The sequence below is a fragment of the Geotrypetes seraphini genome, chromosome 11, assembly GCF_902459505.1.
Source record: "Geotrypetes seraphini chromosome 11, aGeoSer1.1, whole genome shotgun sequence".
Taxonomy (NCBI): Eukaryota; Metazoa; Chordata; class Amphibia; order Gymnophiona; family Dermophiidae; genus Geotrypetes; species Geotrypetes seraphini.
The window spans coordinates 72,866,744-72,885,257 of NC_047094.1; the positions used below are offsets into that span (position 1 = coordinate 72,866,744).

The following is an 18,514-nucleotide window of genomic DNA, read 5'->3' on the forward strand; positions in this document are numbered from 1 at the left end:
AGGCAATCATTATATTTAAACAATTATCTATGACTCCCCCCTCCCCAGGTTATGAATGGCATTTCCAAAGCAATGTCATTTTAACAAAACTGTGATGTCATTCATGGTGGTAATTGCAATATAGGTCATGTATCCTGGGCAGTTCACAACTGACTGCATTGCAATTTTCCACAGCCACTCATGGTAGCATCCCAGTTTTATTTTATTTGTTATATAGAACTTTGCATTGTTTTCATTGGGTCATGCCTGTTACCTGCGCGAGTATGGAAGAGGCAAACCTCTCTCTCTCTCTGCATATTAACTTACCTCTGAAGGTTACTGGAATACGTCTTTGACAGTCCTCAACACATGGCTCCTCTCCTCGCTCCATCATCAATAGAATTTCAGGTTTAGAGAATTGGTACCCTGCAAAAAGGAAGTGTGCACTCTGCTATTATCATTTTTTATAACACTGCAGAAAGATCCCCCTACCTATGTACCACAGTTCTGCCTATGCACCTCAATCCTGTGGATAATTGCTACCTTTTTATTTACCTTTTGATATAAGACCATATTTATCAGCATTTATCTAAATATTCACACTACAAATCTCTACAGACCACCCCAATGCTATCTGGATAGCATCAGCCCAGGGATGGAGCAAAGGGTTACCCCAGAAGCTGGCAACATTCAGTTCTGGTGTTTGTATAACGTGGAATAATATCACCAGTCTCTAGGTAATTCCTGGCTCCAGCTGTTACACCTGGATATTAGCAGTGAATATCTAGATATTACTTAACCATTGCGGCTGGCCTTTAGACCAAACACTGACTACCACAGTTGAACTGGTATATGTAATAGAGAGGACCTAGAAACTGTAAGAACTCACCCAGCGAAAGCATAATTTCATAATTCTCTCTCATCACGCCCCTGTACATCTCCTTTTGCCATCCCTGCAGAGTTTGCCATTCTTCTGGTGAGAAATAAACTGCCACTTCCTCGAAGGACACTGGGGCCTAGCACAGAACAAGAGAAGGAGAAATTAGGTCTTTACCTGCTAATTTTCTTTCTTTTAGTCCATCCAACTGGCACAGAAAGGATGGGTTTACGTTCCTCTGCCAGCAGGTGGAGACTGAGACACTAATTTTTGGCTACAGTATTACAATCAGTCTTAACGAATAGCCAAACAGAAAACAACTAGGCTGAAAACAATAACATCCAAGCTCTCCACTTACAAGGAGAAGACAAAAGGAAAACACTGTTGGATACTGATTAGAAAAAGAACCTTTTGGAACATCCCACAGTTTGCCAGCTAAACCAGGCGAACCAAATGTCGCTGCTCTTTTAAAACTCCCCTAATAATCCAAAAACAACCGACTCCCGCAGAAAAAAAATGTACTCTGTGAAAAACACCGAACAAAACGACAGGGTGGGGTCTGTGCCAGTCTAAAGATGAAGGACCTAATTTCTCCTTCTTTAGTGCCCCTCCAGAACAGTACAGAAACGGATGGGACATACCAAAGCAGTAACCATCATGGATGGGACCCCTGAAGGGCCACCACAAGAACACACTCACCAAACATCGTGTTCTGACGCGCTTGAACATCCACACGATAGTGTCGAACAAAGGAATGGAGAGACCAAACTGCAGCTTTACAGATATCCACCAGAGGTACAAGAGAAGATTCAGTCCAAGAAGCTACTTGACCCCGAGTGACATGAGCTTTGAGAACAGGCTTCTTTTGGAGAAGGTATGCCGAAGCAATAGCCTCTTTGATCCAGTGCGCAATGATAGCTATGGAAGCACCGTTCCTTCTTAAGAGGACCCACTAAGAGGACAAAAAGATGATCCGACTTACGGAACTCCTGGGTTTGCTGAACATAAGAACGAAGGACCCTATGGATATCCAACTTGTGTAATTACCTCTGCTCCAATGGGCCCTCCCAACTACCCAAGATCGGGAGGACCATAGACTGGTCAATATGAAATGGTGAAACCACTTTCAGAAGAAAGGAGGGAACCAGCTGCAGCACAATCCGCTCCTTGGAGAATTCCAGGAAAGATGGTCTACAAGAGAAGGCCTGCAGTTCTGAAATGCATCTTGCGGAAGTAATGGCCACAAAGAAAGCCGCCTTAAGAGTAAGGTCCTTCAGTGTACAGGGGTCGCGAGACTCAAACGCAGGACAAACCAGCATGGAGAGAACTAGATTGATATCCCAGACAGGAACTGATGGCCGAACTAGTGGCCGAAGCAATTTTGCAGCTCTCAAGAACCGAATCACATCTGGAGAAGAGGCCAAATGCTTGCCATGCAAGAGACTGTGAAAGGAAGACAACGCGGCAATCTGCACCACTTATCTGAATATCCCTTCTTCCTCAGGCGAGCCCTTTCAAGAGCCAAGCCGTAAGACAAAAGGAACCCAGTTTGAACATTGGAATAGGCCCCTGAGTCAGAAGATCAGGCGAGAGGGGCAGCAGGAGATGATCTGCCACTAGAAGATGAATCAGATCCGCATACTACAGGCACCTGGGCCAGACCGGAGCCACAAGTCTGCATGCCAGGCAATCTGAAGAACTCTGTCCACCAGAGGCCACGGAGAAAAAATATACAGCAAGCCATCCGTCAGCCAGAGTATCCAGCCCCTCAGCCTAGCAATCCCTGCGCTGACTGAAGAACCTTGGCGCTTTGGTGTTGACACTCGTGGCCGACCCCAGGCCTAAACAATCAACTTGAAGGCTTCCAGCCCGAGACACCACTTGCTAGGATCCAGTGTATGACGACTGAGAAAATCCGCCTGGACACTGTCCACGCTAGTAATGTGGTAAGCCAAGATGTCCCGAAGATGAGCCTCCGCCCATTCCATGAGCAGCGAGGTCTCCATCGCCACCAGATGACTCTTGGTGCCCCCTGATGACTGACATAGGCCACCACTGTGGCATTGTCTGAGAGTACTCAAACAGACTTGCCTTCCAGCAAGGACTGGAATTCCACCAATGTTAGCTGAATGGCTCTGGTCTCCAGAACATTGAGTGACCAGGATGCCTCCACTGGTGACCAGCAGCCCTGAGCCAAGCTACCGAGACATTGAGCTCCCCAACCAAGGAGACTGGCATCCATGAGAAGCACTGTCCACTGGGGTTGATCAAAGACTCACTCCCTGAACCAGACTGGAAGACTGGAGCCACCAGCACAGGCTGCGATGAACTAATCCCCGAAGCAGGTCAGGAAAGTCCAGATCATGAATCTGTGGTGACCACCGCCAAAGAAGCGCATACTGAAGAGGATGCATGTGAGCCCACCAGACCACTTCCAAGGAGGCTGCCGTGGACCCCAAGACCTGCAGAGAGTCCTGCACCAGTGGACATCGGCAATTCATCAGAGAGTGAATCTGCATCTGTAATTTGCACACCCTGGCCTTCGGAAGGAAAACTCTCCCCAAGCTGGTGTCGAAAAGAACGCTGAGATACTCCAAGTGCTGAGATGGAGTCAACCAGCTTTTGGACAGATTGACCACTCAGCCCAGGGACTGCAGAAACTCCACAACCTGAGCTATAACTCGGGAGCTCTCCTGCAACGACTCTGCTCAAATCAACCAATTGTCCAGATAGGGGTGCACCAGAATGCCCTCCTTGCGCAAGGTCGCTGCCTCCACTACCATAATCTTGGTGACGATGCATGGCGCCGTAGCTAGACCAAAAGGGAAGCGCATAACACTGATAATGCTCTGGATGTGTTGGAAGAAACGGCCAGGGCGGTACCTAAGAAATTCATTCAAATATCCCCAGGCAGAACCACCTTGCAAAACCTGGCAAGGTTGGTCCTCCGGTAACTGAGGTACCTTAAGAGTCATTCAAGGCCTGAACCAGCTTATCTAACTCTTCCCCAAAGATAAAAGAGCCCCGAAAGGGAAACTTACTGAGCTTAGACTTAGATGCCACATCCGCCAACCAACCCCGAAGCTACAGGGTACAGCGGGTCGATACAATGAGAGCCATGGACTTGGCCAAGGCACACAACAGGTCATACATGGCATCAGAAAGATAAGATAAGAAGCTCCCAGCTCAATCTTAGCAACTTCCTGATCCACTAAGGACCAGTCAGCTGACTCGCGGTCAATAATTCTCTCAGACCACTGGAAACAAGCCCAGGCTACCAGACCGCCACAAATCGCCGCCTTGACAGCCAGAGCAGCCACATCAAAACTTTTGTTTTAGCAGAGCCTCCATTTTAAGGTCCTGAGGATCTCCCAGGGCCTTCCACTGGCACGCTATGTCTGTGCGCAATAGTCGAGACCACTACATTGATCACAGGAGACTTAAGTATCTCTACCTCCATCAGGAATTGGGTAGAGTCTGGCTATGGACCGCGCCAAGCGAAAAGGCACGTCCGGAACTTTCCACTGAGTGTGTATTACATCTCAAATATCCTGATGAATAGGGAAAGAGCAGGATGCTGTCCGGATCCCTCGAAAAAGAGGGTCCACAACACGAGGGGGATCCTTAGCTTCCTCTTCCAAGTATAAAACTGAAGACACCTGAAGAATGAGCTCCTACAATTCTTCCTGATGAAAACTGCGCACAACCAATGCATCCTCTCCAACTGGCGCCTCTGAAAAGTCTCCATCCAAAACATCAGACTCCCCTAACAGATTTGGAGGGTCCTCCCCAAGATCCAGATCCTCATCTGGAGAAAATGGATCAGCCAGAAAAGAATCCTCAACCCAAGACACCTGCTTGGACGATGGCTGAGGGGGCTGGACAGAAGTTGCCTTAGCAGGAAAATGAATGGGGTGGCCATGGAAGGGAAAAAAACCCAACGACCTCAGAGACTCCCGGCACCGAAGCAGGACCCTCAGCCACTTGTAAATAAGCCTTGCACAAAATCAGGGCAAAAAAATCCCCCGGCGACAATCCAGAAATTAAAGCAGTAGCAGAAGACACATTTGAGACCTGTTCTTGTTGTTCCAAGATAGGAGGAAGGTCACCTGAGGTCGTGGGCAAAATGGATGCGCTTCCCGCCAAAACTGAGGGAAAGGTCGTCAACAAACTGTCACCTGAAATAATACGCGGCACCGAAACCAAGCTCGACCCTGCCCCTACAGAAAAAAGCTAGCCACCTCTTTCTTGGGCACCATAAGATCCAACAGGCCCAAAACAAACCTCAGCAGTCAGCACAGACTGCACAAGCTTACCACTCCACCTGCGGAAGACTGAGAAAAGACTGATTGTAATAGGGACTGCACAGACCATTTGTACTGTAGCCAAAAGTTAGTGTCTCAGTTTCCACTGCTGGCAGAGAAGTGTAAACCCAGCCATTTCTGTGCTGGTTTGGAGGGACGCTAAAGAATAGGATGGATAACACAGCACAAGATGTTCAGGTGAGGCAGCAGCACAAGCTTACGGGCAGAATACAGCATACTGATGTTCAATACCTCACCTGGAAATAGAACTAAATCTGAACCATTCTATCACTTTTACAGTGAGCGATTAACAACATAAAATTTGTAATGGCGCTTCTCTGAGTTTTGCTTCTCAAACTTTTATCTGATATATGACCCAATTTTAACAATTACAAATTTATGAAACCCAGATGATAATAGCGTACGTCCATTCATCTCCCTTCCCCTCTCTCAAGCATTTCCTTCTCCCTCTGCTCATCCAAAGCCCAAAGGCAGCAGGAGTAATAGTGGCAACAGTAACAGCAGTCAGCACAGGGCCCTGTGCCAGTGAGTGCTCACAGACCTCCAGTACTCTGCATGCGTTTCCAGTCTAACAGAAGGTCACATGGGAGGAGGGAGCAAGGCCTGTAAGTCATTCAGCCCTCATATCTGGCTATATTTTGGTCTGTAAACCACTTTATAGCACGGTAACACTGATAGGCAGTATAGTAAGGAAAGATTAGGTTCTTACCTTGTTAATTTTGTTTCTGGTAGACAAGACACTTCATTCCTGAACAATTGGGTAGTCGACTTCTTCTTGCGAGAACTCTTGTAGAGAGCCTAATTTGCATTCTTTTGCTCCTCCTCCCATCCATCTGGGCTGTCCTTCAATTCCTCAGTTCATATCAAAGCAGATGGTCAGCCCTGGAGATGAAACAAAATAGGGAGGAGTATGGGGACACTCCCCAAGAAACATGTCTATTCTACTCAAAACATGAAACACATAATAAATTAACAAATTTTAACCATTTGTAGTACAGAACAAGGTGAAAACAGTCACCAACTTGATTGCAACCTACACTAAGAGTGTGGGAGATTTTATAGATACCCCCTAGTTTCTTCAATGTGGCAGTTGAATGTTCTGTCCTGGCAAGGCTAGACAAAAGAAACAAGATGTCCAAATTCCCAGGCATCATTGAGACAGCAAGCAGGTGAATGAACATCTGACAGGGTGGGCTTCAGGAATGGAGTGTCTGTCTACTAGAAAGAAGATTAATGAGGTAAGAACCTAATCTTCCTTCTGGTGCAACAGACACACCATTTCTGAACAACTGGGATGTAACAGAGCAGTCCCTCAAGCTTAGGATGGGACAGATGAGATGGCCTTCATAATCAAAGATCCAAATGTGGAGTCCTGTTTGTCCGCCACGTCTATTCGTGAACATATTTAGAGAAGACCAAGTGGTGGCTCTACATATTTCTTCTGGGGAGACACTGCTGCAACACTCCTCATTAAGTGTGCATTTATGGATATAGGCAATCGTTTTCCATTTCCAATATAGGCTGAAGAAATGGCCATACGGTTTTAACTGGAAATAGTTGCTTTTAAGGTTGGTTGGCCTTTATGGGCTTACCCACCAATACAAACAGATGATCCGTCAATTGAAATTCGTTCATGACATCCTGATACCACAGTAAGAGTCAGCAGACATCCAAAGATTCAACACCCAATCAAATTTTCTTGATCTAGAGGGTGTGAGGCATGCAAGCTTACTTCCTGGTAGATGTGAAAACTAGAAATCACTTTCGGTAAGGAAGATGGGACTGTGCACAAGACCATGCTTGCATCCAAAATCCTAAGAAAAGGATATCTACAGGACAAAGCCTGAAGTTCTGACACTCTTGAGGTAGAGGTGATTACCACCAAAATACCATCTTGACGGTGAGGTCCATCAAGGAAGCTTGCTCCAAAGGCTCATCAGGTACTTTTGCTAGTGCCCAGAGGACCAGATTACGATTCCATGTCAGACAAGGCACTACCAGGTTGTTCACCCTCTCCAAGGTAGGGAGAACGAGAGGGCACTCCCTAAAATTGAAGAATCGAATCGCCTTCTTCTTGGCAGCCGAAGCCATCACATAGTGTTGGGCATCCCCACCAATTGATGAAGCAGGTGAAGGCTTCCAGAGACAGTGACCACTCCCCAGGATTCAGGGTCTTCCGGCTGAGGAAAGCCACTTGCACATAGTCCACTCCTGCTACATGTGCCACCGAGCGCGCCAAGAGATGGGATTCTGCCCACCGAAACAGCATCTGGGTTTCCAAGTGCACAGTAGCGAAACAGCATCTGGGTTTCCAAGTGCACCCTAACCCTAACCCTAACCCTAACCCTTGACGACCGACATGGACAACACAACGGTGGTAGCCTAAGAAAACTCAAAGTTTTATTCTGTAAAACTCCAGGAGTACCAGGCAGATGGCCTGAAGTTCCAAGCAGTTGACTGACTACTTCCTCTGGGAAGGGGACCAGCATCCTTGAACTGGATGCCCTTCGCAATGTGCCCCTCTCCCCCCACCATAGTGGCTGCCATCTGTCGTCAGAGTCACCCATAAAGATATGAGGAGGGGAACTCCTCTGGTGAAAGACTGGGGTTTCAACCACCAGACCAGACTCTCAGTCCCTTCATTAAAAGTCATAGGCACTAGGCGAAATGATATATTTTCTGTAAAAGCCCCTACATTGTGGAACTCCCTTCCAAATTTCATTAAAAACGAAACTGACCTTGTTGCGTTTAAGAAAATTTTAAAAACTTACCTATTTCAAGACGCGTTTGACATATGAAATATCACCTTTTAAGGTTCAATATTCTTCCCATCTCATCCTAACCCATTATTACCCGATGTGCTTTCCCTTTGATGTCAATTTCTAACAAAGAACAACATTGTAACTTTTCCCCTTTCCTCCCACCCCCTCCTGTTCGTCTAATTTTGTCTGTCTTATGAGTGACTACTGTAAATTAAATGTATTACCACATTCTGATGGTTTTTAACACTGTACATTGCTTAGATAAGCGATTCATCAAATAAAGGTCAAACTTGAAACTTGAATGGGCTTCTGCTGTCCAAGAAGTTGCTGGAAGTGCATCCCTCTGTGGGCACCATCGGGAAATGAGCAAATCCTGAAGTTGGCGCAAGTGCTACTTAGTTAACTGCTCGTCAGCCCTTGACTTCGGACTGGGCTCTGATTAGCCATCTGTCCAGATATGGGTGGAATTCTATGCTCGCGCTACAACTACCACCATTATTTTATGTTCAAATTTGTTTATTAATTTTTCAACAGAAATCAGCAAAGAAAGAGCCAACATAACAGTACAAGTATACACGCCCCTACCCCCCCATCACCCTCCCTCCCACCCCCATCCCAAAAACACAGGTACAAAGTAAACAACCGTCTTCCAGAGAAGGAAATATCATGGGTTTAGCAAATTACTCCGAGCTCTATGCGTGAGAGTAAGCCAAAATGGCTCCCAAATGGAACAGTAAGTGCGTCCCCTAGGTGAATCCAACGAGTATATAAACAAGCGTTCCATGGATGCCTGCCGAAGCATGAGAGTACGCCAAAGAGACAAAGTTGGCGATTCAGGAACAATCCAACAGTGTAGAATTTATTTTTTTCCCAGCAGGAAGGCCCTCTCCAGAAATGCTCGAAACCCTTTAGGTGATGGTGTAGAAAGATGATCCAATGTGAAAAGCAGCTCGGGGCCTTGAGAATAACTATGATGCCACATAGCTGTAATATGACTGTGTAATTGGGTCCAAAAATCTTGAATTTGAGGACAGGTCCAGTATTGATGACCCAAAGAAGCCTGAGGCTGGTGGCACTTAAGACATGTATCAGTAGCGCTCAGTTTGACTCTATGAAGGTATACCGGAGACCGGTGAAGTCAAAGAAGAAATTTGTAGTTCAGTTCGATCAAAGTAACATGAGTTGTAATATGATGCATTCGCTTAAGACCAGTCTGAATTTGCAATCCAGTAACCATACAAAGTAGATCTCTAGACCAAAGAGCTGCGTAATGATCATAAGAAATGGATCCCAAGCTCTCCCGAAGGTATCTAATATGGAACTTCAGGGGAATGTGGTCTTGAGCTGACAAACACAATGCTTCCGAAAGAGCTTCTCTACTCCGGCTAGTCATTCCTGTCTTATGAAGGGACCGCACATAGGAAACCATCTGAGAATATGCTAGCCAATCTCCAGGCGTCCAGTGATAATCTGATTGCATCACTGTAAAAGATGGCACAACACCTTGCGAATCTACAACCTGGAAAATGTATTGGATATTGGTAGATCTCCATACGGAAAGTGGGTAAGTAGAAGTTCCCGGAGGAAAGTCCTTATTGTCCAAAAAAGGCAAAAAGTGTATCAGTAGGTGGTATATTCAAAGACTTACATAACCTCCGCCATACTTGTCGGAGAGGAGTAATAAACACCCCCCCACCACCCCCACTCGGAAGGTGACGAGTATGGAGCAAATAACTAAAGTGGTGGGAGCCACAAAGCGTGAGCTCCGAAGCAGTCGCCGAAAAATAGCGAGTGCCCCGGAACCAATCGTTTAAGTGACGCATTTGACACGCTTGTGAAATCAATCGTATATTCTGCAATCCCAAACCCCCCTGGGACCTGGGAAGCATCAAGACAGGCAATGCCAATCTCGCACGCTTCCCATTCCATAGAAATGATGTTAAGCTCTTACCCACCAGTTTATCATGTTTAACGGACAGTAAAATCGGAAGCATTTGAAGCACATAAAGCCATTTAGGCACCAAAACCATATTGTATAAAGCAATCTTGCCCAACAATGTCAAAGGAAATTCCCTCCAAAGTTGCAATTTTTGTTGGGTAAGAGTCAGGAGTGGTAAGACATTCAGAGAGTACAATCTAGTAAGGTCCATTGGTATCTTAATCCCCAGATAAGTCAAGTAATCTGTAGCCCACCGGAGGGGAAAATCCCCCCTCCAAGTACCAGGAACCTCCCCAGACAAGGGCAACGCCATCGATTTTTGATAGTTTAAAACCAGCCCCAAATATAAACTAAACTCAACTAGGATGGCCAATGCCCTGGTCAAGGAAGGCTGGGGGGAAGACAATGTCAGCAAGATATCATCTGCAAAGGCTAGGACTCGAAGTTGAGAGTCCCCCTCCGGGAGACCACTCAACTCATCATCTTTTAGCAAAGTACGCAAAAATGGATCTAAATAGAGCAAAAACAGGAGAGGAGATAGAGGACTCCCCTGACGCGTACCTCGTAGAATAGGAAAAGATTCCGTCCCAGTGCCGTTGACCAATACACTAGCCGTCGGAGCCGAGTATAACAAGCGAATCATGTTATGGAACCAACCCGTTATTCCCATATGTGTGAGAACCGCGAAAAGGAAATTCCAATTGACCTGGTCAAAGGCCTTAGCAGCGTCTAGACTAACCAGTATACCAGCAGCATGGGTAGCCTGATTCTATGTATAGCGGTCAACAGTCGCCGGACATTTATAACCGAGTGTCTATTTTTCACAAACCCCACCTGCTCCGGTATGATCAATTGAGGGAGTAACATTGCCAACCGGTTAGCTAATACTTTATCTAGTATTTTTATATCAACATTTATAAGGGATATTGGGCGATAAGAGTCTATTTCCGACGCCGGCTTACCAGGTTTCGGAATTAATGTAATATAAGCATGATTAGATCCCACAGGAAATGTTCCCTCTACCAACGCCTGTGTATAGTAAGCCTCCAAAGGGCCACAAATGTGCTTGAACATGATTTTATAAAATTCCGGGGAAAATCCATCTGGGCCCGGAGCCGTGCGGTTCCTCAACTGTTTAACAGCTGATTGCAATTCTTTCCCCTGAATTGGCCTATTCAATACCGAGCGCATAGGAGATGATAATCGAGGCATACCTGCATCCTCCAGATAGTCCTGTGCCTCGGGCCCCCCCTCCCCCTCTACCGAAGAATAAAATTGTTTATAATGACTAAAAAAATGGTCAGCTATCTCCCGAGTTCTGCTCACCTTCGTGCCGTCAGGCAAGTGCAAACAGGGGATATAGCGGGGAGATCGTTTAGGTTTGATCAGGGTAGCCAGTAATCTACCAGGCTTATTCCCATGTTTATAATAATTGAATTTAGCGTAATACATTGATTTTTTTGCACGGTCATGCAACAGCGTGTTAAGAGCATTTTGTGCAGAAACCAACCTCTCGCCTGAACTGACCGTGGGCCGATGCAGATGTTGCCTCTTAAGCACCACACATTCTCGCTCCAGCCGTATAATACCCTGTGCTATTCTCTTCCTGTGAGCTACCACGTATGCAATAACATTCCCCCTTAGGACCGACTTGGCCGCCTCCCAAAACAAGAGTGGCGTCTCCCGATGTTGAGCATTAAATCGAAGATAGTCTTCCCACTTTGTAGTAATATATTGGACAAAATCAGGGTTATCTATTAAATAAGCGGGGAAGCGCCAACCCCCCAGCCAAGGAGAGTCCCCCGAGAGGACATCAACCCACACCGGGCAATGATCCAAAATCGAATGAGGACCGATTTCCGAGGAATCTATCAAAGAAAAGGAACCCCGAGAAACCAAAATGTAATCTAGTCTAGAGTATGTGTGATGGGCTCGAGATTGATGGGTGTAATCCCGCTCATGAGGATGAAGTAATCTCCATGGGTCGAGTAGTTCCAGCGCTTCACATAAATAAGGAAGGCCTCTACCCATGGGGGTTTTCTGTGTAGATCCCGGGCCTGATCTGTCCTGAGCATTATCCAAAACTTGGTTAAAGTCCCCCAAGACCAGCAAAGGATGAGCTTTGTCCCCACCACCTATTCGGACCAAAGTCCTAAAAAATTTGTGGTCATAGTGGTTCGGACCATACACCATTAAAACCTTAAACACTTGATCTGACATAGTCACTTTACAATAAAGAATCCGTCCCAGAGAGTCTGCAAAAAGCTGTTCTATCTTTCCAGGAAATCCTTTCCGAACCAAGAGTACCACCCCTGCATGTTTGTTGGAAGAGGATGAATGAAAAATTTGGCCCACCCATCCCTTCAGAAGCTTAGCATGTTCTATCTTGGACAACCTCGTCTCCTGTAGGCAAGCAAGATCTGCCCTGTGGTACCTTAATCTACTCAAAATCTTGGCACGTTTCACTGGTGACGTAATGCCTCCCACGTTCCAAGATATCAACCGGAATGTCTTACCACACACCAGGGCCACAAAAGCAGACCTGCCACAAATGCAATCCCCGTGGACCCCCCGGGTGTCCAGCCTTCACCCAGAGGACAACCGGAAGCAATTAACCATAGAAACCCATATGTAAGGATAAACACTCTGAATAAACCCCCTCTGGAAGCGAAACCATAAACAACTGTATCCCAATACCCCAATATCTTACCCACCCCCCTTCCCCTTCCACACCTCCCCCCAATCCCAAACACCCCCATAACCCCCTTTACTTTCCCCTGAAAACCAAAAGCCATCCAGTACCCAAACGGACACTGAAAGGTAGAGCACGTCTCTGGTGCCATCGGAGCCTGTCCCCCTTACAAACATAAACATTTTACATTGCAGGATCAATGATGTACATTCCAAACATACCGGAAACCATCGAGCATGTGAAATATGCAAGAATACTAATCAGGTTAGGGGGGTGTATTAGCTCCCAGTCTGTTGACAAAATCTCCAGCCAAAATGTCCGAGTCAAACACGTAATCACAAATAAACAGATAGAGGAACCAGTTCAAAAAATACTTTCCACTTTCAAAGGTGCTTAGAATCCAAGATGGAATGTAAGAACTCAGAGTGGGGGATTAACCCCTACCAGAACTCTTATGGTATCTATCATTGCACCATGACTGCTGTGAAAAGTTGTTTTGAAACATTGAATAAAATAAGTGATACTTTGTAACTTGCACACTTTCAAATTGCTTATAATGTATGAATGATTCAAAGGTTAAGTAACTTAGCTGAAGATTGCTGCTAGCGTTAGTTTGGCTGGGTCCTGACGCGTTTCGCCTTACTGGCTTCCTCAGAGAACCCGCATACAATCTTGCATATTGTTATTTATCCTGGTTTGAAATCAGTGAAATTTTCTTTTCCTGTGACATTCATACATTATAAGCAATTTGAAAGTGTGCAAGTTACAAAGTATCACTTATTTTATTCAATGTTTCAAAACAACTTTTCACAGCAGTCATGGTGCAATGATAGATACCACAAGAGTTCTGGTAGGGGTTAATCCCCCACTCTGAGTTCTTACATTCCATCTTGGATTCTGAGCACCGTTGAAAGTGGAAAGTATTTTTTGAACTGATTCCTCTATCTGTTTATTTGTGATTCCGTTTTTTGGAACTAGGCTTTTTTGACCTAACCCAGTCGTTTATATTGCGAGTCAAACACGTGCCATTTACCATCTAAATATATTTTCAAAATTGCAGGATACAGGAACAAAAAACGACATTTGAGATCCGCCAATTTCTTGCAGATAGGGTAGAAATTTTTCCTCCGGTCTGTCAAGGCCGATGAATAATCCTGGCCAATCCGTATTGGAATAGATTCATATTGTAGGGTCTCCCGTTTTAATCGAAATTCCCGCAAAATTTCAACTTTGTGTCGGTAATTGTGCAGTTTCCCTATCACCACCCTGGGCCTCTGGTCCGTTCCATTACGGGGCCCAATTCTATGAACGCGCTCAAATCGCGCCGGGCCTAAAGCTGTGGGCATGGGCATTTCACTGGCCAGCCAGGACTCTAACACAGAGAGCAGCACAGAGTCTGAGATAGTTTCCGGGAACCCCATAAATCTCAGGTTACCCCTACGGGACCTATTCTCCAAGTCCTCGAGTTTATCTTGGTGTTGGCGTAATTGCTCTTTCATGGAAGCCATTTCCGTTTCCACCCCTCGGGCCCCGTCCTCCACAGTGGATACACGCTCTTCCAGGGCTGTAAAGCGTGTCGAGTGATCTTCCAGGAGGGACTCCAGCTTGGTGAGTTGAGCTGATAATTGTTCCATGCTAGGAGTGAGGGCTTGAGCAATAAGCTGTTTAAGATCTGCTAGCGTCTCCGTAGAGAATTGCTTAAGCGCGCCGCCCGAAGGTTCCGCCATTTTCTCCTCGGTCGGCCTGCTTTTTTCCTTGTCTTTGTCTTTTTTTGCCGATTTGGACGACATAGCTTGCGGGGACTTCGCCAAAAATTTGTCCATAGAAATGCCCCCCAAAGCCTGCTGAATATCGGCGAAATAAATCGCTAAATCTCCTGCTTTGAAAGCTTCAGAGGGACCAGGCTCCGGAGCAGGCAATGCGAGCTGCTTGCCGACTCACAGCATCACGTGACTCTCTACCACCATTATTTTAATGAAGGTCCATGGTGCCGTGGCCAGCCCGTAGGGCAAGGCTGCAAATTGGAAGTGTTGCTCCAGCACATGGAACTGTAAAAAACTTCCTGTGCTCTAGAAAAATGGGAATGTACTTTAGTGCTGCTCATAAGAAAGCACTGTGTGGTAGGGGACTGAAAAGTCTCCATCTTCAATTCCTAGAGGGATTCTGTGATCACCTCTATAAGCACCAAAGGCTTAAACAGCCTGCACACAGTAGAGTCCTCACCATGATCAGGGGCCTCTACCAGATTCAGATCTAGCCACCCCAGAGACAAAGCTGCTTCTCCTGCCATAGAGGACCCCCGACTGGGAGAGTAAAGGCGTTGAAATAGTCACTTTCATCCCAGGTGTCCTCCGACTGAACTTCCCTGATTTAGGCATGGCGCTGGTTTTGGGGAATTGCGCTCTTGGGGGGGGGGGGGGGGAGAGAGGAACCCCCAGCACCAGGGCTGTGATCCCTGAGGATTCCATGTGGTCTTTGTTAATCATGTAAACTTCAAACAACATATTGAATTCAGGGGGAAAACCCTGACTAGGATGTCCAGACAGCTCCTGCGGACTCTGCTGAACTTCCTTCTGGGAGGTCACAGCTGCATGTCGTTGGAAACGCACTTGTTCTGCTCCTTGGTCCAAATCTGGACTTTTTCCCTGGCCCTCAGACCAACTGGGTACTAACACAAGAGAGATCCTCTGCAACACCAAAAAGCCTCACAAATGGTTAGCAAAAGACGGAATTTAAATGAAAGGAAACATGAGCAGAAAAAACAAGCTCCTACCATCTCGCTTGTAGGAAGACAACTGAGGAACTGAAGGACAGTCCAGATGGATGGGAGGAACAAAAGAATGCAAATGAAGCACCCTATAAGAGCTCTCGAGAGAAGAGGTTGACTACCCAATTGTTCAGGAATGGAGTGTCTGTCGCACCAGAAATACCAATTAAACAATAAAATAGACCTCAGTACTCTGCATGAGTTCCAGTTTAACAGGAATGTTACATGAAAGGAGGGGTAGAGCCTTCATGTCAGTGAGTGCTCACAGACCCCAGTACTCTGCATTAGTTTTCAGTCTAACAGGAGGGTAACATGAGGAGGGAGCAGGGCCTGTGTGTCAGTGACCCGTTCCATATAACCCAGTATTCTGTATGGGTTTTCAGGTTCATAGGAGAGGGGGTTGGGCCTGTGAACATTTACTGATTCATAGGCCCTATGCTTACTTTGGAGGTCCCAATTCTGTGATCCCATCCACTGACATGACCCCATTTAGGGTCCTGATGCATTGTTTGGGAAACATCTCTGTTGATGATGTATTGCGATGTATAGCCACTGGATTGTGGCAAAACCAGGGAGAGTCAAAAGGGCAACAACTTGATTAAAAAATTATAATTCAAGTCTGCCACCGAGTTTATATGATACACAGAGCAATGCAAAGGGGAAGCAAGGAAAAATAATGTTTTTACCTGTTAATTTTTTTCCTATAGACGCTGCAGATGAATCCAGAGACCAATGGGATAGCCCACATCTACCAGCAGGTGGAGATAGAGAAACTTATTAATAGGTGGTCCTATTGGCTGGCACTCCTCCTGTATCTCCAGTATAGCTCCTTGCCCAAACATCCGTAACCATCAAGAGGCATAGCATGTAAAAAACTTCTTTCCCATAGCAAATCTCAAAAGACAATAATACAGAATACAACCATCAACAATCAGCCGGACACCCCTGTCTCACTGAAGAGAAACCTCAACAGGAGAAATAAGGTTCCAGACACATCCAGAATCCAGGAGCTAGTTGAATAGCGACCATCACCTGCTGGGAGCTAGAGCATACTGGAGATACAGGAGGAGTGCCAGCCAATAGGACCACCTGTTAATCAGTTTCTCTATCTCCGCCTGCTGGTAGATGTGGGCTATCCCATTGGTCTCTGGATTCATCTGCTGCTGTTGCAAAGGAAACAAACTTTCAAGATTTCCTTTGGGGAAGTCTTATGATATCACAGGCTTCAAGAGAGAGAGAAAAAAAATAATTTAACAGTTGTCTGCCTGTTCTAACTGTTCAAAGTGGATTACAATACACACACACACTGAACACAATACAGCTAATGTTAAAATTCACTCAATATTAAAATAATGCATAAATAACCAAGTCCTAACTTGTCACCTAAAAGTCAAATAATTGTTTTCACATCTAACATTGTCTGTTAAAGAACTGCACACACAAACTCCTTTAAATATCAAAAGCCCCTCCAAGTAATTACATAAATAAGCAGATAGGAAATTCTCTTTTTAGAAGACTGTGAGAAGAAAGTGAGACCTTTCAGTTTCAAAACTACTCAAGCCTGCTTCAACCCCCTCCAAAACTCACTCAACTTTACAGATGTTTTCAGGTTCCAAATCTACTATATTTGGCACATTTTCTACATAGTTTAAAACACTGTGAAAATATTTTTCGTGGAATCTTAGTGTATTTTTTAAGAGCTGTGCTCCTCTGTGCCAATCGGTAAATTTGATATTTCCATTTCTATTCTTAAAGAATGTAGAAAATTGGGCATGATTGTTAATTCATCTTTATTTCTGAAAGCTCAGGTGAAAACTGCAAGAGTACTTTTCTTTGCTTCAAATTATTCAGGAGCCTAAAAGACATGGTATCTACCACAAAGTTTTGTACAGTATTATAAGCCAAGTTTCACCTATTTTGGACTCCCTTTATTTTGGTCTTCCTAATTATGGGTCCCTTTTACAAACCACGCTAAAAAGTGGCCTGCACTCTTTTTAGCATATCAGTTTCCTGTGGACTGAGGCCGCTTTTTAGTGTGGCTCTAAAATGGCTGCAATTTGATTTGTCCTATTAATGGCAAAGCACTAATTTCAAAATTAGAATTGGCCATTGGCTCCATTAACCGCAACTTTCCTTCAATTTTACAGGCCAATGCATAGCTTATGCGCCTCAGACAAACTCTTATTGTACATACCTTCTTTTAAACATATTCGGCTAGATGTTTATTGCTTTGTAATATTATGGAACACATTATCTTTTGTTCTTCAGTCTTATCTCAGAACTACTATTGTTCAGGAAAGAACTGAACATCTATTTGCACAGGCTTTGGTAACTTAATGTGTGTTTTATGAACTTGAAGCTTGACTCAGTTTGGAATGCTTCTATATTTTACAATGTTCAAGTAACAGAGGACAATAATTTTTACATTTTTAAATATTTATTTATTGTCTTGCTTTGTTTAATTTGTCTTATATTTATTGTGTATGCTTTACTTTTGTACCCTACCTCTAATTTGCTAAGGAGTAGTTGATAATGTAGGTGGGATTCAGAACATTATTGGTTGTGTTATATTGGTTTTATGCATTTTTTGAAGAGTAGGGTTTTTGTTTCTTTTTTGAAGGTTTTGTAGTCTATGGTCGAAGTCAGCAGGTTGGTGAGTTGTCGGTCCAGTTTCGCTGCTCTGGTGGCCAGTAGGTTGTCATACATTTTTCTTCATTTGACATTTTTGGTTGGTGGTGTGCGAATATTGTGTGGGTTCTTCTAAACTAAACTAAACTAAACTAAGCCTTAGGTTTATATACCACATCTTCTCCACTGAAGTGGAGCTCGACACGGTTTACAGAGTTTAAAAAATATGGGAAGAGAGAAGAGAAAGAGTTTACAAAGCATAAAAAGAGGGGATGTAATCAGGAGAAGAGATTATTATATGCTAGAGAAAAGCCAGGTTTTCAGTTGTTTTCGGAATAGTTGGAGGGAGTCCAGGTTCCGCAGCGGGACAGTGAGGTCGTTCCAGAGGCCGGTGATTTTGGAGAGGAGGGATCTACCCAGTTTACCTGCGTGGAGGATGCCGTGTAGAGAGGGGAAGGATAGTTTATGTCTGTGGGCAGATCTGGTGGTAGTTGGTGTCAGGGCGAGGAAGGATAGTGGGATTAGGGGCGGAAGGATGCCGTGAA

General features: G+C 45.1%; 1 protein-coding gene across 7 annotated transcripts in view; it reads right to left on the minus strand.

The window, feature by feature from the left end:
- The window catches only part of LOC117369164 (zinc finger protein 569-like), a 64,801-nt gene that overhangs the window by 17,037 nt on the left and 29,250 nt on the right, over positions 1 to 18,514 (minus strand). For all 7 annotated transcript variants that reach the window (XR_004541091.1, XR_004541090.1, XM_033963266.1 and 4 more), the window contains 2 exons: positions 869 to 995; positions 307 to 405 (listed from right to left, as the gene is read on the minus strand). Coding sequence is in view for 5 of the 7 variants with exons in the window: in XM_033963266.1 (XP_033819157.1) it covers positions 307 to 405; positions 869 to 995 (226 nt within the window). In the remaining 2 variants the exon portion in view is untranslated. The remainder of the gene's footprint in view (positions 1 to 306; positions 406 to 868; positions 996 to 18,514) is intronic.